This window comes from Colobus angolensis, unplaced genomic scaffold, assembly GCF_000951035.1.
Source record: "Colobus angolensis palliatus isolate OR3802 unplaced genomic scaffold, Cang.pa_1.0 Scaffold300, whole genome shotgun sequence".
Taxonomy (NCBI): domain Eukaryota; kingdom Metazoa; phylum Chordata; class Mammalia; order Primates; family Cercopithecidae; genus Colobus; species Colobus angolensis.
This window is the reverse complement of record NW_012116267.1, coordinates 1,683,539-1,707,103: the sequence shown is the minus strand read 5'-3', so window position 1 is coordinate 1,707,103 and position 23,565 is coordinate 1,683,539. Positions and strand designations below refer to the sequence as shown.

General features: G+C 45.4%; 1 protein-coding gene across 1 annotated transcript in view; it reads right to left on the bottom strand.

Annotated features, from left to right (window-relative positions):
- The window catches only part of RUNX1 (runt-related transcription factor 1), a gene marked incomplete at its 3' end in the record, with an annotated part of 257,544 nt that overhangs the window by 34,886 nt on the left and 199,093 nt on the right, over window positions 1–23,565 (bottom strand). The window contains exon 6 of the mRNA XM_011950027.1: window positions 7,761–7,952. Coding sequence (XP_011805417.1) covers window positions 7,761–7,952 — 192 coding nt within the window. The remainder of the gene's footprint in view (window positions 1–7,760; window positions 7,953–23,565) is intronic.

The window sequence follows — 23,565 nt, the reverse complement described above, 5'->3', positions numbered from 1 at the left end:
TGAACAAGTTTGGAGGTGCAGGCTAGAAAAAGCCTGCATTGCCAAGAACGGTTCTGCCATTAGGGGCAATTCTGGCGAGGGGTCTGAAAGAAGACCTCAGAACTAGGGGAAGTCCAAATCTTTGTAGAGATTACTTAAGTGTCTGTGACCAGAGTGCTGGTAGAATGCTGGTAAAGGCCATTCTGATGAGGCTGCAGATAGAAATGAGGAACAAGGTATTGGAAACTGGAGTAAAGGCCATATTTATAACATATAAGGTTGCAAAGAGCTGGGTGAAATTGTGTCTGTGTCCTACAACTTAATGTAATGCAGAACTTAAGAGGGATGAACTAGGATATTTGTGGAAGAAATACCTAAGCAGCAAAGCATTGAGGCTGCTGTGTGGCTACTTTTAACTACATACAGTGAGATGTGATAGCAAAAGAATGACTTAAAGATGAAATCTGCAATTAAAAGAGAAGCAGAATGGAAAAATTTGGAAGATTCGCAGCCTGGCCACATAAAGAGTGAAAGTGTATTTGGGAGAGAGTACTAAGGGTATGGCCAAGCAACCATTTGCCAAAGAGATTAGTTTACATGTGAGGAAGCCAGATTCTACTCAATCAAAACAACGGGAGAAAGACCCCCAAAAGCATTTCAGAGATCTTTGAGGTTGCTCCTCCCATCATAAGCCCAGAGCTCTAGGAGGGTAGAATGATTTTAGGGGACAGGCCTGGGGCACCCTTCATGGGCTCACTGCCCAGGGCTGCCTCTAGTCTCTGCTTCCTGCATCCTGGTGCAGCACACCTTGGTCACCCCAGCTGTGGCTTCAGTGCACCTAGGTGTAGCCTAGGCTGCCATTCTGAAGGGCACAAATAGTATGCCTTGATGGTCTCTGTGTAGTGCTAATTCTGTAGGCATGCAGAATACATACTGTGGAAGCAAGGCTTCCTCCAACTGGATTACGAAGGATGCCACAGACTGCCTAGAAGCTCAGGCCAAGACTTACCACAGGGGAATACCACTGCAGACAGTACCTACCAGGGCAATGTTGAACAGAAATGTGGGGTTGAAGCTGTCACAGAGAGTGCCCACTAAGGCTATGCCTAATGGAGACACAGAATTGGGGCTATCCCTGAGAACCCAGAACTGTAGAGCCACCAGTGTACAACTCCAGCCTGGTAATGCTGCAGACACAAGACTTCAACTTGAGAGAGGTGAAGTTTGGGCTGAGCCCAGCAAAACTGTAGGGGCAGGGCTACCCAAGTCCTTGGGGGCCTAGCCTTAGCCCCATTGTATCCAGAAGGCAGAACATGTAGTCAAAGGAGATTATTCTCCAGTTTTAAGACTTAAGATTGTTTACCCTGTTGGATTTTGAACTTCTTTGGGACCAGTTACCCCTGTTTTCTTGCCTATGTCTCTCTTTTGGAGTGGGAATTTCTACCTTGTGTCTGTCCCATCATTACATTTTGCAAGTATGGTAGAAAACTTGTTTTGATTTCACAGCCTCAGAGTTAATGGAATGTGCTTTAAATTTTTCCTTGCATCTCACCCATATCTGGTTTAGACAAGACTTTGGACTTTCAACTTTTGAGTTAATGCTGGAAAGAGTTAAGACTTTGGGGACCACTGGGATGGAATAAATGTCTTTTTAAGGCCGGGCGCGGTGGCTCAAGCCTGTAATTCCAGCACTTTGGGAGGCCGAGACGGGCGGATCATGAGGTCAGGAGATCAAGACCATCCTGGCTAACACAGTGAAACCCCATCTCTACTAAAAAATACAAAAAACGAGCCGGGCGAGGTGGCGGGCGCCTGTAGTCCCAGCTACTTGGGAGGCTGAGGCAGGAGAATGGTGTAAACCCGGGAGGCGGGGCTTGCAGTGAGCTGAGATCCAGCCACTGCACTCCAGCCTGGGCGATAGAGCGAGACTCCGTCTCAAAAAAAAAGAAAAAAAAAATGTCTTTTTAAAATAAGAAGCACATGAATTTGGGGAGGTCAGAGGTGGAATGCTATGGTTTGAATGTGTCTTCTCAAAAGTTCATATGTTGGAAACTTGGTTGCCATCCTGGCAATGTTGAGAGGTGGGGCCTTTGGGAGGTGATTGAGTCATAAGGGCTCCATCCTCACAAATGAATTAATGCTACCATTGAGGGAGTAAGTTAGTTATCATGGAGGTGGCTTTGTTATAAAAGCAAGCTCTCTCACAGATGCTCTCCTGCCCTTCCACCTATCTGCCATGGGATGACTCTCAGCAGATGATGGCACTGTACTCTTGGACTTCCCAGCCTCCATAACCGTGAGCCAAATAAACTTCTTTTCTTTATATATATCCCAGTCTATAATATATAAGACTAAGACAACTTGATATTATTGGTGTTGATCATAACAGCTAACAGTTTTTGCATGTTAACCATGGGCTGGCTCTAATGTCCACTGCTTTATGTTTCACAACGGTCCTAGGATTTTGCTAGCATAAGTATTACTCCCCTTTTGCAGATAGGAAAACTAAGGCTTTAAAAGGTTAAGTGACTTGCCAAAAGTCCTATAGTGAATGTGGTAGAAACGAAGGCAGTCTGCCTGCTGAGCCCTCATTCTTTCTTAGCCACTATGGTCTGCTATCTTTCTTGGCTATTAGATTCCCAGCTCAAGCCTTCTGATATGTGGCCATCAATATCAAAGACATGCTCCAACTACATCTTTGCTGAAACTATTATTCTTCCAAATGAAACCTTTTAGTGCATGGGTGTGCTGGCCTACATATTTACAAGCCTAAGGAGAAAGTTCAGAACATATGCGGTGTACAGAAGAAATATTTTATCATTAAGATCAAGCCCTGCAGTGAATCTCTGCAGTCATCCCACTGATTTTCATTTCCTCTCTCTCTCCCTTCTTTCCTTTAATAATTTTTAGTTATTCCTGTGAACACCTGATTCAGGCTTGTTTTCAGGGTAAGATTTTAACGCTGTAGACCTGGAAAGGCTCTTACACCCTACTACACCTTGTTAAAAGTTATTTTTAAATAAAATCATTCACCTTTCATGTTTATAGCCTATCATATAAATTAATTTCTCACACTCTGAATATGTTGCTTTGTGTAACCATTAAATGACCATTTATAGATTTACATATGAGGATTTCTAGGGTTTGATTGTAGCCTCCACTTCCAAGGTAATAAAAAAGCCCCTACCCCCTTTGTTTTTAAACTTCAAATTGCTAGAAGAATAAGGAAGAGAGGGAAGGAGAGGGAGAGAGAGAGAGAGAAAGGAAAGCAATGCAATGCAGTTGGATATTTTACCTCCAAGGCAGGAAAGAGGATTTATCTCCTCCTCCTACAGGAAGGTGGAAAGGTTTTCTTCCTTTTGTCTATCCAGCTGATAAAGAGAGACTCAGACGGACTTAAATAACTCCATACAACTGAGAAAGAGTCGTTTCAGTATCTCAGAGTTTTGCAGACAGCAGCACCAGAATATAGACCTTCCTAAGTAACTTTAATTTTTGGGGAAAATCATTAGCAAGACAAAAGTTACTTGGAATACTAAAAATCAGGAGATGATTTGAGAGGTCGGGGTCCCTCTTGGCCATATGGAACTCTCAAAGTGAGGCAGGCACACTCATAAAAGTGGATCAGATGTTGACTGGGTTTGGATGATAAGTGCTTGGTCCCAATGAACTTCAAAAGTAGGGAAGCAATGGCCCCAGTAAAGTAAACAGAGGGGCTGGTAAGCCTTCTCCCTGCTTGTATACCCTCTTTCACTCCTATTTAGAGATGCACTCTTCTGAGTTTTCTTTTCTCCCAGACTTTACAAATGAATGCACATGTACCAAAGGAGACAGTTTATTAAGATGTCTACCACACAGCCTGGCCCCAAAATTCTTCTTATTATTATCAACATCTAATTATAATAGAACACATTCAATACAGGAATGCCAAGTGAGTGGATAGCCCAACACTTCTTCCATCCCTCCTTTGGTGATTGAGATTCTTCTCAACACTGGTCAGCCCTGTAGTAAATCGATCCTTGACCCAAGAGTGCATGCCCAGGGAACGGCCTCCCCACTTGCACTGGCTCTGTAGCAAGGAAGGTCTGGGTTTGCATCCAAGTTCATCACTTACAATCTTTGAGATATTGGGCAATTTTTAACCTCTGAATTTCGATTTCTCTGTCTATAAACCATACCATAGGATTGTTGAGGGAATGGAATGATATATACAAATGTCTGACCCATGTCAAAATAGCTCACAACTGGCCCAGTTAAAGAGTTAAACCTTGGCCAGGCGTGGTGGCTCACGCCTGTAATCCCAGCACTTTGGGAGGCTGAGATGGGCGAATCACGAGGTCAGAAGATTGAGACCATCCTGGCTAACACGGCGAAACCCCGTCTCTACTGAAAATACAAAAATTAGCTGGGCGTGGTGGGGGGGCGCCTGTAGTCCCAGCTACATGGGAGGCTGAGGCAGAAGAATGGCGTGAACCTGGGAGGTGGAGCCTGAGTGAGTGGAGATCGTGCCACTGCACTCCAGCCTGGGCGACAGAGCGAGACTCCGTCTCAAAAAAAAAAAAAATAGAGTTAAACCTTCCTCCTACATGTTTATGACAACCAGCATGCAGAAGAACAACAAAATGGGCTTCCTAGTTTATCTAGGTTTCAGTTTTCTGTACCAGCATCTATTACTCCATCCTCATATTCCCAGAAAGGAGGAAATTACGACACCTTAAATGTGATACATCATATTTGGTCAATCGGGGTGAAATTTTAAAATCACTCACTCGGATTGCCCAAACCCCTTTCTAGGCGGGAGTTGTGACTGAACCAGGCATCAGTACCACCAGCTCTAGAATCTACCCTGTTCTATCTTTTGAAATAAATTAAAAAAAAAAATTCTAAGACTTGGATCATAGAAGTTAATGATGGTCTCTTGACTGGGAGAAATGTGTAGACCAAGGGTCTACTCATGACAAAATGGCTTTCTAGTCAAGTTTAAGACCTGGTAAAATAGGAAGTTGAAATAAACCTCAGCCCTTTAATAGTTAAGACCTCAACAAATAAACAGTGGTTTAGTGGCATGGCAACCTGCCCCCTCTCAATCTGTACCACGCTTCAGATAATTTGAGATGTCTATTTTGAGTGACCCTCCAGTACATGTGATTCTAGGTAAGTATTGGTGCTATTCTATATCAGTATTTTCTTGCTGACAGAGTTAGAGGAGCTGGCATAACCCTTCCAATAAAGTCCTAGCAAGGTAGGGTTCCTGAGCCTCTCTATAAATCCCAGCAAGCTCTCCAAACCCCCAGTTACTGACATTTCTGTAAAGCTGAAAAACATTCATGCTTCTGGACAGCACCGCTGTAGAACTGCTCTGACAAATTGGATATTTTTCTGAAAACTACCACTGCCATTTCAAAGACAGCCATAAACACGTGCTGTATTTCTTGAAGTATCTTTGTAAATATAACATAGAAACTTCAGGGCTGAGCCTGGAAAATAAGCATTTTCCTACATGTCAAGAACAAACTGAAGGTCTTGGCTGAACAACACTTGCATATTATGCCTGTTAACTTTCCAATTTCAAGAGAAAGAGCCCAAGGGTCTACTCAAAACATGATTAGTGGAAAACAGCGTTTTCTTATAGGAAAGAAACAACAAAAGGAAAAAGAAAAGTGGTTTCACATGAAAATATTCTGGATACTTATTTTTCAAAAGTTGTTCCTGAAATTTTACAAGTGCAGTACTAAATATCAAATTCATATTTTGGAAGGAAAGAACACAAGCAATATAGTTCACACATTCTTCCGAGTAGCAACCAAGCCCCTGGGGAACTCTAAAAGGGAGTTAAGATTTCTTAAATGTTGCAGAAGTAAAAAGTTTTCATGAGGAACAACAGGGGCGATGCTTAGTGTTAAACCTGATACTCTGCTAAGCATACAGGACTCCAAAGAGCTGACGAATGCTCATCACACGGTCCACAATAATGCTTTTGCCCAGGAGCTTCAGGATGAGAATTCAATGTGCAACTTGTCCCCATTTTTTTTGGTGGTTGTTAAAGAGGCATATCTGATGAAGAAGGAAATCGGATTAGATTCACTCTTCACCAAAAAACAGAGCAACTCAATGGTGACAATTTCAATTTTTCCCCATGGGGCTGAATTTTCCATTGCCTTTAAAAATGCTCAAGACTTTTTGTTCCCATATCAGCAGAAAAAGGCAAATCCCTTAATCAACCTAGTAGTATAAATGGCCAGTTGGGCAATGAGAGACTAAGAAAACAGTCTTCCTTTCGATTTTACACATGAATAGATGATGAGAATTAGCTTAAATGACCTTAAAGGCAAGATGAAAGAATCTCCTTGAGAGCTGTATTCTCTTTGGAAGCAAAGTATTGTTTCGCCCCAAGCCCATCTTGCTCACTTAACAAACCATTTGACTTAATTTACCACATCTGCTTGTATTTTGGAATTTAAAAAAATCAATGTACACATTTGAAGTCATTACTAATGATTATTATGTAACAGGAAACCAATGGCTTCATGGATCCTCTTCCTAAATACACCTAAATGAACCTATAGATGACAGGCAGCCCCCCAAAACATCAAGCTTTCGGTTTCTGTTTGTTTACAAAAGGGTTACTCCACAGAGAGGCCACTTAGCTGTGTGCATAGTATCTTCTTGGAAGATTGATTTGGAAATTTTCCAGTCAAGTAAAAGAGCCTCCCCCAGAAACCTAACTGTGAGAACAAATGGCATGGGCTGTCAAGCTCTATGGGAGACAGTGGGCCTGCCTTTTGAGAACCCATGTTTTAACCCAAAAGAGAGAGCTATTGGCCTGGAAACCCAAAAGAACAGATGATATTTGTCTATCCCACAATACAACGCACATACAGAAAATGCCTGGGGAAGCTAATTCCTGCTGCCTGAGAGGGGCAAGGAGCTCCCACATCGATTGCTGGCCACCTGCCCTTTCCCCCAGATGTGTTGCTTATCTTTTCCTTAACAAATCTGCTACTTTGAGAAAGAAATATTACTGTAAACCCTATCACACACAGCTGCATCCTGCATGGCACAGAGAAAAGTCTGCATTTTGGATTTCTGAAACGGTATCACAGAGCAAACAGTCATTGACGTCACTGGTTCTACAGTGTAAATGAACTTCTTGTGTTATCTAATTGGGCACAGTGGGCCTCAGGCAATTATTGCATCTTACAGTGCTTTAGTAATTGCCAGCTAGCCCCATGGGATAGGGGGACCTGCAATCTATATTGATATGCGAATAACACCCTTGATGTGATGGCATCCATATATTTCTACTATTTCTTATTAATAAAAAAAAACACTAGATACAAAATCCACAAATAATCTGGCAATAGCGAGAACTTGAAACATCCCCATCTTCACCTTGCTTGACGTGTGTGTGTCTGTGTGTGTGTCTTCAAGTCTAATGGGTAGGTAAAAAAATAGCATAGCCAAAGCTAACTCTTAAAAAATTCAAGAGAGCTATCTATCCAATATGGATATCCATACCCAGAGCTCCTCGTATCCTCTGTAGCAGTGCTTTTCCTTGTGGGGATCTGGTTGCAAGGAAGATCTGACTCGGTGGGTCTGGGGTGGGGCCCAAGACTCTGCATTTCCAACAGCTCCCAGGTGGTGCTGTTGGTTCGAGGCCTTTGTCTGAGCATCAAGGGGAAACCCCAGTGGGTCTGGGAGGGTGTTTGCACATGGGACCCAGCTGTGGGTGGTGGCCCAGGTGCAGGAGAGGTGGGCAGTGGGCTCCGTCTGGTACTTACCCTGCATCTGACTCTGAGGCTGAGGGTTAAAGGCAGTGGAGTGGTTCAGGGAGGCACGAGGGTTGGGCGTGGGGGCTGGGTGGTGTGGGCTGACCCTCATGGCTGTGCGCCGCAGCTGCTCCAGTTCACTGAGCCGCTCGGAAAAGGACAAGCTCCCGGGCTTGGTCTGATCATCTAGTTTCTGCCGATGTCCTATTGTGGGGAGCAGGGAAGGGAGGGGATGGGAAGAGGGAAGGGAGGCAGGGAAGGAAGGAGGGAAGAGATCAGAAAAAGTATTGTGGATTTCCTAAAATTGGGGCTTTTCTTGTCTTTCCCCTCTCTCCCCTCACCCCAACATAGACTCGGTAGAGATTTGCCCATTGGGCTAGCTGCCAGTGAGAATTTGGGGCCACTGTCCTCTCAGCAGAACGGGCCCCCTTTCACTGCCCTGCCCACAGAGTGCTCCCCCAGTCTGGGCCTCAGCACCCTCCCTAACCCTCTACACCCACTTCCAACGGGCACAACTCAGTGGGATACGGAACTTGGTGGTGGTGGTGATGCTAGGAGAAAAAGAGGTGCATTAATTGTGGGCACATGGCCACATGCCAGGGACTATGCTATGGCAGCCAGGAAAGGTGGCCCCCAGGGGCATCAGAACGGCTGTTCCTTACTGCAAACCCAACCACCGGCTGGTTTTAGAGGCAGCAAAGTGGGCCCTGCAGCTTATTGGCAGGGCTCCTTCCAAGAGGAAATGAGGCGTGGCTGCAAACCCCCAGCCCCTGGGGAGGTCAGATTTCCAGGTACATGCAGGGCATCCTCAGCCCCTCAGCTCCTCTCCCTTTCCCTCTCCTCACAGGCTTTTCACAAGCATTCCTTGTTCTCCAAAGCCGACTCCCTTGTGTACCCTTAAGAAGGAGTTGATAGGAAGGCCTCGCCTGTGTCTTGTCCAATATTCCCAGCAGAATAGGCCCCCTGGAGCCCAGAGGTAGCTGTAGCCTATCTGGTGAGCTTCCCCAGGGGGCTCAGGACTGGTGGGATGGGATGGTGGGCCCCTCAGTGTCTACACAGATAACAAGTGTCCTCATCATGCTCTTTACCAAAACAACTGTCACCAGCAAGCAGCAAGCAGAGGCCACTCACAGGGGACTGGGGCCTATGGTTTTCTCAAAATGTCCTTAAACCAGAGCCAGTCCTGTCAAGCAGAGCTGAGGCTCCAAGGTAGGGATGTAGCCACAGGAGGCCTGGGCCATTCATTTCTCTGTTAAAAACAATGGCCTGCTGCTTCCTCAGCCTTATGGTTCCAATAAAGAGTCCTTGATCAATTGCACAACCCCTGTTCCCTGTTGTCCCCAAAGCCAGACTGAGAAGCAGCCTGCCCGCTGCCCCCATAAAGTGCTCTTTCACATGCCCTGACCCAATCCTAGACTAGAAAGAGGCTCCCTTGATTCCACTCCCACAGCCTGGGGTAAGAGCAGACCACGAGAAGTGCACTGTAGTCCAGCTCCCGATGGCTACGATTATAAAATTAAATGGTATAACTTGCATTATGGCTGAAAATCTCCACGGCTGGCCATTTCATCCTGCTGCCAGGCCCCTTGGCACAGTTGACACTGTCTCAAATTCCAGACCAGAAAAAAAGGGCCCACTATATTGCAGTGATTTTATCATTAACGAGACCTGTTTGGCTCCAAAATGAGGAAAAATACTTAAGCATAATATTTGCGTAGTTCAAATGCTACGCCCCCTCCTGTCATGTGTCACCAAGGCAAATCTGGACTCTGATTCAGCGCTCCAGCCCACAACAGGGGACTTGAACGCAAACAGCCTGAGTCACGCAGACTCAGCACACATGTGGGAGGCCTGTTCTCGGCTGAGTATTTTAAGCACCGGCTTTGTGGATGAAAGGCCATGGGGCCAGGTCTTGGAGCAACTCCCATCATCCCTTTCCCTCAGAAGTATGAAAACGTCTTTTTTCTAGAACGCCCTGTGTTGGTCAGTCATGGTGTGACTCAGTGCCTCTGGATGAAGCCTTCCTTAGCTCCTCCCTCCTCTTATCTCTGCCATAGATCCTTGGCTTCCTGATGATCAAACTGAAGAATCTGCAGTTTTCTTGCAGAAAAACAAACAATTCCAATGGAACAACCATTCAAAACATAATAACTCAGCCCTTTAACCTCCTACCACAGTCTAATGCCTGGCATTACAAGTTAGGGGAAAGAAGAAGGCAGGACAAATGATTGTGGAGAGCTGTCTGCCTCAGAAATAATGCCAGTCAGCAAAGGTTGCTGGCAGGTTTTGTGTTCATTTCAAAACTTCACATTCCTCGGGCACTTAGTGGCATGTTTGAAGAACGCTGTTTCAAGGACAGTGGGTGACCCAGGGGAGTGATATGAGCGAGGTCATTCTGAATACACAGCACTTGATGTGGTAGAGTCTACAATCAGCCTTGGAAGAAAGGCTCTTGCCAGTTGTGTCTCTCTTAGCCAGCAAGCGTGGGGACCTGTGCCACGGACACACCCAACAGGAATCATCATTTCAGGTAAGCCAGTCCTGTGGTCAGGCACAACGTGAGGTTTTTTTGTTTGTTTGTTTGTTTTTTCTTTTAATTAGTCCCCCTCATTACCATAAACTTAGAAATGAGAGCTTTAACTTGTAAGCAATTTCTATACCAGCTGATACCTGCCAAAATTGTAGTCATTTATAGAGATTAACTGATGACTGTCTGCCTTAGCAGAAGTGTTCAGGCATAACTCCCAGAGAAAACAATTCTTCACTCTAAGCTGTTTTCTAAGCCCTGGGAGTCTCGGGGCTGAGTTTAATGCTGGAGGATTGGGGAAGAGCCCATTCTACTCTCCCCACATATGTTCCTGGGAGTAAGTAGGAACGTTATTGCCTTAGTAGGGGGTCTTGACCCTCAGGCTCACAATGCTGCTGGAGAGCTGTAACACCAAGGCACAGGGGAAATGAGAAGCATTATCATATTCAAGGTGTGGTTCGGATGCACTTATAAGCTAGATCAAAGGAACATCTAATTCTTACTTTCTGAAACCATCAGACCTCATGTGCCTGATAGCAATATTTTGCATGAAATATAGGAACTTCCGATATAAACTTTCAAGCTGGGGAAAATGAATACTTTATGTCTTCAGTTTCCTGTATCTGTGTTCAATTAAAAGGCTCATTTGCCCCCTGAATTAGAAATAGAGGAGTATGGAAAATGTCTACTATCCAATTCACTTTTCTTCTTTCTCACTGAGTACTGGGCTTTAGAGGGCAGCAGGGATTTCAACCCTGGGTCAAGCCCTTGGGTAGAACCAGGATGCAGCTCTGAACACCTGCATGCTGGCAGCTTGGCTTCTTCAGCATGTTTGAAGTCAACTGTGAATGTTTACAGGAGGGTGCTTAAAGTCGTGGGCACATCAGGATTTCACACTGGGACATCTTAATCTTCAGCAGAGTTGAAAAACATCCTAAATTCTTCTATTACCATTTTCTCATTTTTGAAAAAAAAGAAAAGTACTTGGTTGGAATTTTACTATGTATGCAGAGTCATAAAAATCCAAAAAAGGTGAAAAAGTATATGTAATACAAATAAGCCAATGCCATTTGCTAAATTTTACTTCATTCCAAAGGCATTCCTGTTGTTTTTGGGGTTGGCTGCTCACTAGGGCATCCTTAAATGTTATATTTTGTGACAGACAGTGAGACCAGCTTTCACTTTTCTGCTGTACAAACTAAACTGAGCAGGTATGCATATCTCATTGATAACTGAGCTGCCTTTTTAAAGACACCATTGTGATCTGTGGCTGTAAGTAACAGAAATATAATATATGATCTTCCATTAAAGAAACTAGATAAGGTTAAATTGTCACCGTTTCTTGGAAATTTGTGGTTAGAGAGAATAAAGAATTTTCTGGCAGTCAACAACATATTAGTCTACGTTTCTCATATGTGTTTACTAGTTCTCTTGATAGATTCTCAGCAGAAAAATGAGGAAGGTATATACTCAGAAGACTGTCATGATGAGCCATTGAGCCAAATCTATGCAAAAGCATAATACCAAAAAGATATATATATATATTTGTATATACATGTATAAAATTGTGGTTCTTCTAAAAGCATATAAGAATTTTATATAGTCAATTTTAAAAGGACATCTGTATTTCAGAAGACGTTGGCCAGTCAATTGGATACTCACTGCATGAATCTGGATATAAAAATATGGGGTTTTCTTTCCTTGATTTGTTCCTGTTTTATGACAATGGAAAAGAAATCAATGTGTGTAGAGAACAGCTTACTCTTCCTGGTATCAGAGTCTAACCTTTAGGTTGCGGGGTCATTAGGATTTCAAAGTGACAGTACTGAATGTGACCCTTCCTGAAGCCCCTTGCAGGTGGTGAAATAAATCTCCCTAATTGCAAACCTAACCATCTGCTGGCTAATTTAATGTTGGGAAATATTGTTCAATATTATATATCACATGTATATTATATATACTATATAATATAAACTATATGATGGTATATAGAATGTCAATATACATTCTAATTCATATTATATATGCATGCTTATATATTGCCTAGTGCTACATAACTGTGGGCAGCCTCACTTTCCCCCGCCCCAATTTCTTCTCATATTGTTACGCTAAGACAACACCACAAGGCTAGAGTACTTCAGAACTGGAGAAGGGCCAGAGAAATCAGCGTTGGTTTTTAACTGATGTGTGGGAAGTGAGGTTCAGAGAGGTTATGTCATTTGCCCAATCTCACAAAGTCAGTTACAGGAAGACGGCAGGTCTGAAAACACACCCACTCTCAACACCCACGGACACACACACTCGGGATGCACACTCAGTGCACCTACAAATTCAACACCCACCGACACACACACTCGGGATGTGCGCTCAGTGCACCTAGAAATACACATTTCTGTGAACTCAAAGCGAACAGAGAGGAGAAGTGCACAATGCTACATAATTTTAGATCTCAGAGACATGAAAGCTCCTGAACGTTTGCATTCTGCCTCGACCATCTCACTTCTGCTCCCAGTGTATGTGTAGAATCAGAAGACAGCCCCAGCCACACTGTGGCCTGCAGGCTCTGAGGCTGTGTTTCACCTGCTTGAGCGGGCAATGGAATTACCTGGGCATTCTAGCTTGGTAGGTTGGTCTGGGGTGAAGGGCCTGAGAATTTGGAGTCCTAATAAGGTCCAGGTGATGCTGAGGCTGCCGATACAGGCAGCACACTGGGAATACCTGCATGGAAGGGAGAGTTCCCTCTGGTACTCAGGCTTCCACTGTGCATTACTGCTTCCCTTCTCCTACCTGCTTCTGATTTGCTGTGTGCTGGGGAAAAACACATGAACTAAATATGCCTGAACTGTGTTTAGACTGTGTTCACGAGCAATGACTGACGGCCTCCTTTTGGTGATAACTATGTGGCCGTCTTTTCATTTTTTTAACTCTTCAATACACACAGAGCAGCTGAAAATGCCCAAACTCTGCCCTGCAGATAGGCAGGTGTGTGACTGTCTCTGTCTCCCACAATAACTGGGCACATTCTGTTAGAGTCACTGTCATGACAATCAGTCTGATTATCGTGATAGTCTCAAATTTGAGAACCCCAAATTCTCAAGTAGGAAGTAACTTCTGCTGTGCCATCTATGGAAAGACTTTGGAGAATGGCAGGGAAGGGTTACATGGAACCTTTATTCCATTCCACAAATGCAGCAGCTAAGCTCTCTGAGTGCCCACAGGACCGGGTGTTAATGCAGATGCCACAATCCTCCTCCCCTCTAGAGAAACAACATGGTCCCAGGGAAATGTGAATGCTAGTGCAGGCGTTAAGAATTCTGCATTCTAAATCTGCTTTTCTACCAAACTTTGCTGTGGACAAGAACAAGTCTCTTCATCACTGAGGCTCCATATCTGTAAGCCTGGAATTACGAGACTAAGAAGGATTACTCCAAGGGACTCTAAAAGCATCCACAGCAATTATATCTGCTGCGATTATCTACTCAACCGGTTCTTGTCGGATGGCTCTAAGCACGGTCTTTCTTGAACAACGTCGAATGAGGTTATGACTTTCAGAGTTTTCCCTTTGACTTTTTTCAGGCAGACACCCGGCCTCCGGAAGCCAGTGCCAAGTCTGTCAGGTTGGTCTCAGAGCTCTGTCTTCATCCCCACCAGGTCGCCCAGCCTGGGATCCCACCTGGCCTGCTTCACCTTTCCGTGTGCTGGGGGTCAGCAGCTTTGCACAAGGTGTCCTAAGAATTCACTCTCCCTCTGCCTCCAGCTGTTTCATCCATGACCCTTTGGACAGTTAGTTATAGGTGACCTTGGGCTTTAGTATTCAAAGGTGCTCTCCTCTCTCCCTTAAGCCTTCACAGAGCCTTTCGTGCTACCCTGCTGACTGGGATATTCCGTTCTGCTTTCACCCCTCCCCCTCTAGCATCCCAAGGCTGAGTCCAGAGGGAGTGGGACATTAAACCCACCTTAAAATTTGCTAGGAAGTTGTCAGAAGCTGCACCTGGGAAGAAAGCCACTCTGCGGAACACGCATCCAGGCTCTCATTTCCCAGCTTCTTGTCTGGGTTAGGAAACAATGATACGTTTGCCCTGAATGCCCACCTTTTCCATCAGTGGCAGGAGGCATATAAGTCCTAGGTGAGTACCCGTCACCCACCCCGCCCACACTCCCTGTGCAGGCCCCCATTCCTCCAGCTCGTGCCCCTAAGCCTCCTAGAGGTGGATGGATCCTGGCAAGTCCCCTAGGATGCCTCCACTTCCTAGGAATTCCTTCTACTCACTCAGGGATTTCTAGAGGGGTTCTGCTTTAGCCCCAGAGAATCACCAGCAGGAATAGCAGAGCCTTTGGTTGGGAAGAGCTTTTGTACTCTTGTGGGTGGTAACAGGAAAGCAAGTGCCCACTGGTCCACCTGTGCACGGGGCTTTCCTCCTCTGGGCCTTCCCAAACCATGGTCCTACAGTGGCCTCTCAGGTGACATAAAGCACAGGTTTCTGAGGTCAGGTGGCATTTTTTTTTTTTTTTTGAGACGGAGTCTCGCTCTGTTGCCCAGGCTGCAGTGCAGTGGCCGGATCTTGGCTCACTGCAAGCTCCGCCTCCCAGGTTTACGCCATTCTCCTGCCTCAGCCTCCCAAGTAGCTGGGACTACAGATGCCCGCCACCTCGCCCGGCTAGTTTTTTGTATTTTTTAGTAGAGACGGGGTTTCACCGTGTTAGCCAGGATGGTCTCGATCTCCTGACCTCATGATCCGCCCTCCTCAGCCTCCCAAAGTGCTGGGATTATAGGCTTGAGCCACCGCGCCCGGCAAGGTGGCATTTTCTTAAGCCTGCTTTCTAAGGCAAATGTCCCCTACTTGAAACTAGAAGGCAGATGGGTTGAGCTCCCCTCTTTGCTCTGGCAGCAGTGGCCCCCTTGCCCTTGCTCCCATGTCACTCCCCTGGGGCCTTTGCACTAACTGTTTACGCTGCTCAGGAAGCTCTTCCCTGAGATTCCTGTGGACCTGACCCCTCCCACCCTTCAAGTATTTGCTAAAATGTCATCTCCTCCCTGAGGAGTTCCTGGAGATCCCCTTTTAAGTTGCAGACTGTGCCCCATCCAGCCAATCCCTAGCCCTTTGGCTTAGGTTTTCTCCATAGCACGTGTTAATGTTACCCAGGGTCTATCTGCACCCACGGGACTGTAAGGTCCATAAGGACAGGGACTTTGTACTTTTTCTGCACAGCCATGTCTCTCCAACACCTACAAAACCATTTGGAGCCTAGTAGGTTCAATAATATTGGCTGAATGAATGAGTGAGTACTCAGGTCCTTCATGATTGGTGCCATCCAATCACCCTCCACTAGGTTGTAGGAAAGTAGAAATCATTTCAGGTGAAGGAAGTTGTCATTAAAGGTTTCAGCTGAAATGTAACTACAGAGAAAACTTCTTGTTGAGAAAAAATATAATATCATAACTGAGCATAGTTTCATGGAGAATTGTCTCATTAGAAGTTAAATCAGTCCGGGCATGGTGGCTCATCCCAGCACTTTGGGAGGCCGACGCAAGTGGGTCACTTGAGGTCAGGAGTTCAAGACCAGCCTGGCCAACATCGTGAAACCCCATCTCCACTAAAAATATAAAAAAATTAGCCAGACATGTTGGCCTGCACCTGTAGTCCCAGTTACTTGGGAGACTGAGGCAGGAGAATCTCTTGAACCCGGGAAGTAGAGGCTGTAGTAAGCCAAGATCACTCCACTGCACTCCAGACTGGGTGACAGAGGGAGATTCCATCTCCAAAAAAAAGGCCGGGCGCGGTGGCTCACGCTTGTAATCCCAGCACTTTGGGAGGCCGAGGCAGGCAGATCACGAGGTTGGGAGATTGAGACCATCCTGGCTAATACCGTGAAACCCCATATCTACTAAAAAAAAAATACAGAAAAATTAGCTGGGCGCGGTGGCAGGCGCCTGTAGTCCCAGCTACTCAGGAGGCTGAGGCAGGAATGGCGTGAACCCGGGAGGTGGAGCTTGCAGTGAGCTGAGATCGTGCCACTGTGCTCTGCCCTGGGCAACAGAGCTAGACTCCGTCTCAAAAAAACAAAACAAAACAAAACAAATTCAGTCAGGAAAACTCATTTGTTTTCATAGTAAAAAATCAAACAATGGGTCAAAGGTTCTTTTGCTGAGTTGAGAGTGGCATCCTGACATAGGCAAAGTGCACCAGCTTCTCCTGTTTCTTTGTAGTGAGTACCCTCTCACATACATACACAGAGACATACAAAAACACACATGGCACACTCATGCACACACATACACACATACAGACATGCATGCACATACACACAGACGCAGACATACACATAAACACATATAGATGCGGTCGGACGTGGTGGCTCACAACTGTAATCCCAGCGCTTTGGGCTGAGGCAGGCAGATCATGAGGTCAGGAGTTCGAGACCAGCCTGGCCAATATGGTGAGACCCTATCTCTACCAAAAAAGGCAAAAAGTAGCTGGTCATGGTGGCGCACGCCTGTAGTCTCAGTTACTTGGGTGGCTGAGGCAGAAAAATTGCTAGAACAGAGGAGGCAGATGTTGCAGTGAGCCAAGGTTGCGCCACTGCACTCCAGCCTGGGCGACACAGTGAGACTCTGTCTCAAAAAATGAAACAAAACAAAACAAAACAAAAATATAGATACACATGGACACACACATATATACACACATACAGACACACATGGACACATACACACAAACACACACATGCATGTAAACACATACAGACACACACACAGATACCTGGACACACAGACATAAAACACACATGGGGATACACACATATAAATACACACAGACACATATGTACATACGTCACACAGACACATATATTAATACATGCACAGACACACATACACATACAGACACAAACCGGGACAGACACACACACACACATATACATATATCACACAGGGACACACGTGTATATACACAGGCAGATATACAGACATGGGGATACACACATACAAACATACACACATGCCGACATGCACACATATACACATAATACATATACACACATCACACATCCATACATCCACTCACACACACACATCGTTCCGTGATTGCCCTCAGGACATGGGCCAAGACAAGTGTAGCAAGCAACAGCCGATGGAGAGAAAAGGCTGGCCAAGGCAAGATCAACAACCAACACAGCTTCAAGCCAGAGAGGCACACAGGCCTGCCCCTCCCCATCCTCCCTGCACCGTGCGCCCAAGACTCACGGGACAAAAACCCAGACAAAACTCTGTTCCCTGAGTCCAGGGCTCATTGCCATGAGCAGTGGAATTTTTCGCCCACTCACATGAGCTCTTGGAGACTTGGGCCTCTCCTAAAAGCAGAGCACTCAAAATCTAAATCTGCATCCCCGGTAGCCAGGGCTCACTGTCCATTTCTGTCTCTTGACTAAGGAGGTAACTTGAGCTCAGGGCAGAGAAGCCGCCTGCTGGCTTTTGCTCTTGACCAGAGGTAGCCCTCTGTGCGGGAAGTGGAGGCAGCTTCCTAAAAGGGGATGCAGACAGCTCTCAATTCAAGGTTTTCTTCTTCTACCAGCCTATAATCCCAACTATTAGCAGCCCTCCCTAGGTTAAGGTCTTATCTCAAGGAAACCTCCAGTTACAGTGTAACTGAAGAGTAACCAGAGAGTGGTAACCACCAGGGACACGGATTTGTTATCAGAGTAGTTCCTGCCCAGGGACAGACTCTAAAGAGAAGGCGACTTGCAGAAGGGAAAGAAAGTGTTGGCGGTGGGTGGCACACTATGGAGAGATGAGCACTGACTCACAGAACACTGCCTGGAGCTTCTAACCTGGCTTTGGAGTTCAGGCATCGGCAGGGCTATCCCTGGGGTGGACAGGCAAGACCTGGGGGCCAGGAGAAGATGATCTCGGAGGCGCACACACACTGCCTGCGTGAGCATGTCACCAGCACTGCAGCTCTCCACACTGGCCTCCTAACCTCCCTGCAGGAATCTCAGTTCCCCTCCTGCAGCAGCAGATCTCATGCATAATTGGCAGACACTGAACATGTTTGGACAGGACAGAGGTAAATGCAGGGCCCTTCCAAGGCTGGGTGATGCCTCCATAAATGCTGGACAAATGAATGAATGAGTGAGTCAACGAATGAATGAGTGAGCCCCTTTCCTTGACTAGATTTATTCTGGAATGCTTACCCAGCAGTGTGGAGGATGATCTCTCCTCTGTACTTCTAAAAAGAGGGAAGGAAATTCCCTCCTGTTTCTAAGCCCTGCCCGCTGGGCCTCAGGGACTTTCCCAACAGCGGGGAAACAGCATCTGACTCTGACCCTCTCTCCTGTCACAGACGCCAACTGAAGTTCTAGGCTGGCCTGGCAAAGCCTGTGCCAGGGCACCCTGGCCACTCACAGCTCCTGAGTACTCAGTAGTACAAAAGCCAACAGCAGCTAGTTGTTTTGAACAGAACGTTGGCCCTCCCTCACACATAAGGTTTTCAGTTGTTTGTGGCATGACATCCTCATTCAGGCATCAGGCTCACTTCTATGCACTGTTGTCCACGTGCCAGAAGCAGCCACCTGCTGAGAAGGGGCATCTGTGAGGAGGGAGGCCTCTTCTACCAGTTACCTGAATGGGCAAGTGACTGTTTGCCTAGACTCCCAAAGAGCCGCAGCATGGTGATGAAGATGCTGGTCCACTGTCTGCCAGGTAACATTGGGAGGGGAAGTTCTATTTATTCCAAGACACTAGTGCCTCCTATTCACCCTGGTGACCACATCTGAGCCAGTTAGGAAATGAAGGAAGGGAAGTTTCCATCCTTGCCAGGGATAGGGGCAGGGATGGAGGCAAGGATGGATGCCCAGGACAGCCTTCTGTCCGGCAACATTCCCCCTCCTCAATTCCTTCCTGATTCGAAAGGTACACGCCTTCCCCCTGACCTGTCCAGCTTCAGTCTTTGCCTATGGCTGCCTGACCTGGTGAGTCCAGCCTCCCAGCTCCTCTGTGTTACGCAGGCAACAGGAGAGCTGCCTTTACAACGACTGTTTTGAACTTTCCTCTCCTTTTAACTCCGTCAACAGTCCCTCTTCTGTGCGAACACCCTGGTGTGTCAAAGCAAGACCTCAGCACAGAGCAACAGCCCTCATAAACTGCCGCAGATGACCCCGTCTTTTCCCAGCTGGAGGGGGACCCCGCACCGCTCCCTTCCCAGTCTCTTCCCCACCCCCAACTTCTTTTTTAACCACTTCTGCTTCCTTCATTTTCTCAGCAGCTGCCGCGGAGAGATATAGTAAAGCTACTGTATAGGATTTTGAAAGCGGGGCCTCCGAGAGCTTTCCAAACTCCATACAAGCCAGTTATTCTCTGCCTTGTTTTCTTTGGCTTCAGGTTAGTAACACAGAATGAGTCAAACAGTATTAACTTTCAATAGGGAAGTGGTGTGGTCAACCGAAGCTGTTTGCGGCTAGATTGTGAAGATAGGTAGGGCAGGTAATGCAGAACAGCCCATAATACTGCGAGGAGGCAGAGGTGGGAGGCGGCCCCACTCAGAAACACTCCAACAATTAAGTCAACAGAACTCACACCATCTTTTTTTAGTTGGCTGAGGAATTAACACCAAGGTCTCTGACCGGCCAGCTTTGGGAAGTTGGCCATGCTGGGGCTTGGACAATTGAGTACTTTGTGGGTTTAAGGATGTCTTTTTTTTTTCAAATGTTGCCAAAGTCATGGGAACTCTAGTTAGGAAGATTTCCCCTACTTACAGCATGTCACTCTGGCGTGGACCTTCATTCATCTCTTTCCCCGGCCTGGGATGTGAGTTGATCCATTCTCCCTTCTTCCCCCTTCTCCCCCTTCTCCCCCTGCCCCACCCCCACCTTTTCAGTCACCATCTTTGTCTTCCCACCTTGGCAGGACACCCCAGTGACCCCTGGGCTCTCTTTCCTGAGGTTAGAAGATGGTGCTTTGAAAGAACAAACTGCTCCTACAAACATCAAATCAAACTTTTAGAAGCTGATAAAGACCTTAAAAATCATTCAATCTCCTTTTCTTTCTCCTTCTGTAGATGAGGAACCTCTGAGGGTCTAAGAGGAGACATGAGCTGCTGAAATTCACCGAGCTAGGCAGGGCCAGACATAGACTCCACTGGCAGGCCCGCAGTCTTTCCATCAGACCAGGCCACTCCCTCGCCCAGGGCTCAAGATTCCTTTTAGAGTTCAACAGAGCAGCTCCCGAGAACAGACTGGCCCTCAAGACTCAAATTTCAGTGGTTTCCAGTTCTTTCTCCCTGCACTCGGCTACCTATTTATTTTGAGACTGGCTGAATCACCCAAAGAATAGAACTGGTTTCTCTGAAGCTGCTCCCGGCAGCATGTCAGCAAATGAACAGGACAGCGAGCTGGCCTCTGGAGCCTTGGAAGATTCTCACCTCCAAGCAGCTGCAGTTTTTGACTCGTCCTGGGAAACTGGCACTGAGACTCAGGGGTGTAAGATTTCACCTCCCTGAAATCAAATCCAGAAATCTCAGGCGAGGAGCGTATATAAAAAGCCACAGGGGAAAAAAGGAATACGGACTCAGCAACTCTTAGGTGCTGTGAGCCTCTTCCCAAGCCTTCTGGTTTTGTGAGCATTTCATTGAAAGAAAATGGAATAACAGAGTTTTAGAAGAAAAACTGTATTTGGTCTTGTAAGAGAAAAGTATATTCAAATAAAACTCAGTTCTCAACTATTTGCCAAGGTTACTTCTTTTGTTTTCAACATTTACAAAGGGTATCTAGTTGTAGGTAGGGAAAACATTAAGATATACTAATGGAAAAAGGTAAAATTTCTGAAAGTATGGATTCACAGTGGGGGCTGATTTAAATGTTTCAATTTTTTCTCTTTAATTTATTCTCACCAATCCTGAAAGACATGATGATATCTACTTTCAAGAAATCAATTAATTTTATTTAAAATCCCTAAGAATTTAATATAGTGGTGCAAAACAATAATAGATTTTTCTATTTTTTAAATTATCTAATTATCTATTACCTGACAGACTACTTAAAAAGCACATTGATATATATTATCTCAATGTATCCTAAAGAATCCTGTGCAGTAGACAGAACTCATAGTATTATTCCCATCTTATAGATGACCCAGGGGAAGCTTCTAGACGCTAAGAGCTTCGCAGGTCACACAACAGCATAGGTGCTTCATGTTAAGCAGAACTGCATTTTCATAAAACCTTTCATTGCAAAAAGATCACCTCTCCCTCAAGGAAGTAGGGTAACATGGTTAACAAGGTTATGTTTCAATGAGGAATACATGTGTTGAAGCCCGTTCAGTGATGCAGTATTTGGAATTAATAATAGGTAGCATGGAAGGAAAAGAGAAAAAAGCCCTTATTGTACTGTATTGTGAGGGCCAAATCTGCCAAGTTTTTTTTTTTTTTTTTAGTAACTTGGCAATGGTAAACATTCGGCCCCCACTTGGACAGAATTCCATTTGTTTCCTCTCATAAGGTCTTTGGGACAAGGTCAAGGGGCCTGCCTGTCTAGAGCACGTGCTTTAATAACAGCAGCTACTATTGAAGGAGCACTGCTGTGCCCAGCACGGTGCTATGCCCTACTATGAATTACTTTATTCAATCTGCACAATAATCCCCAACAGAGCAATACCATATTCCTGGTTTGATACACAAGGAGGCTGAGCGCGGGGAGGTTAATCTGATCCCAAAGGGGAGGCCAAGCTGAATCAGGAAGCCAGCTCTGGAGCTTTGCCATCAGCCACTGCTCCAGCGCGCCTTTCAGGCTATCTCGTTTAATCCTCACATCCCCTAGCAAGGGAGGTATCATGCAGTCCATTCTACAGATGGGAAAACTTGAAACGCAGTTTTAGACTTGAAGCTCCAACCTCCTGTCTTGCTCACCGAGGCTCCCTGAGCACCCTGGTTCACTTTACTTTTTGAGACAGAGTCTCACTCTGTCACCCAGGCTGGAGTGCAGTGGCGCAATTTCGGCTCAATGCAACCTCCGCCTCTCAGGTTCAAGGGATTCTCCTGCCTCAGCATCCCGAGTAGCTGGGATTACAGGCGCCTGCCACCACACCCGGCTAATTTTTGTATTTTTAGTACAGACGGGGTATCACCATGTTGGCCAGGCTGGTCTCGAACTCCTGACCTCAGGTAATTGGCCCACCTCGGCCTTCCAAAGTGCTGGGATTACAGGTGTGAGCCACTGTGCCCAGACCCCTGGTTCACTTTTGAAACACTGGGCTATGCCTGGCGAGCAGTGTCCGAAAGGTGCGTGGGACGTGGTTCTGCATATTTCTCCTAGCTCTTTCAGATGAATGAACTAGAAATATCATACAACCACTTCGAAGGTAAGTGAAAATAAGGTGGCACCAGGAACAAATTCAAAGGGCCATAAATTTATGTAGTATCTAGGAACTTATTTCAAATGTTTACTCTTTATTTTAAATAATCGGAAGATGACTTTTAAGCCATGGTGAACAAAAACAAATACGAAATCAAACAAAGCATCAAATGTTTGACATTTCAGTATATGGAAGTATGCTATTTCCATAGCAGTCTGGGTTTTTGTCAGTAATTGCTTTAAAGGAAAGTATATGTATATCACGAAAGAACCAAATGAATATACTGCCTTTCATTAACTTTATAGGGGTCTAGAGAGTTGGCAAATTGATTCCATTGTGTTACTTTTTGAAAACGCAAACAGAAAAGAACTTTGTGTGTGTGTGTGTATATATTAGCTTGGCTTTTACTTATGAATGTGAATCCAGAATATTTGGCTATTCATGATAACGAATTTTACCAGTGATCCTGCATAATTTACACATAGAAGTTGATGAAAATATACCACGTGTCAATCATACTATAAAAAAGGCATTTCGCATCCAACTGCATGTCAGTGGCTTGTGATATGTGTGATAATATCGCCATAATGTACAGTAATAGATAATACCTGATTTACCCTTTCTGTATTGCCAACTTTTCATAATTAATACTTTGATAACCAAAAAAAAGCAAACTTTCTCTAAAAGTTGCTTTTAAAGAAAAGAATATGCAATGAACAGGAGAACACAGAAATTGCCAATGAGCTCAAATGAATTTAAATGCAGATCTAGTGTAAGGGGGTAGCTTCTACTTCTTTAAGCTAACCTGTTAATATTATTATTACTATTATTATTTTGGTCATGGTGGTAGAGTTCTATGAGACCCAGTGTATCAAATTCTTACTAATGCCTTTCCTAGTTATATGACTTACAGGAAAAAACAAACAAACAAAAACCAAAGCTTTTGA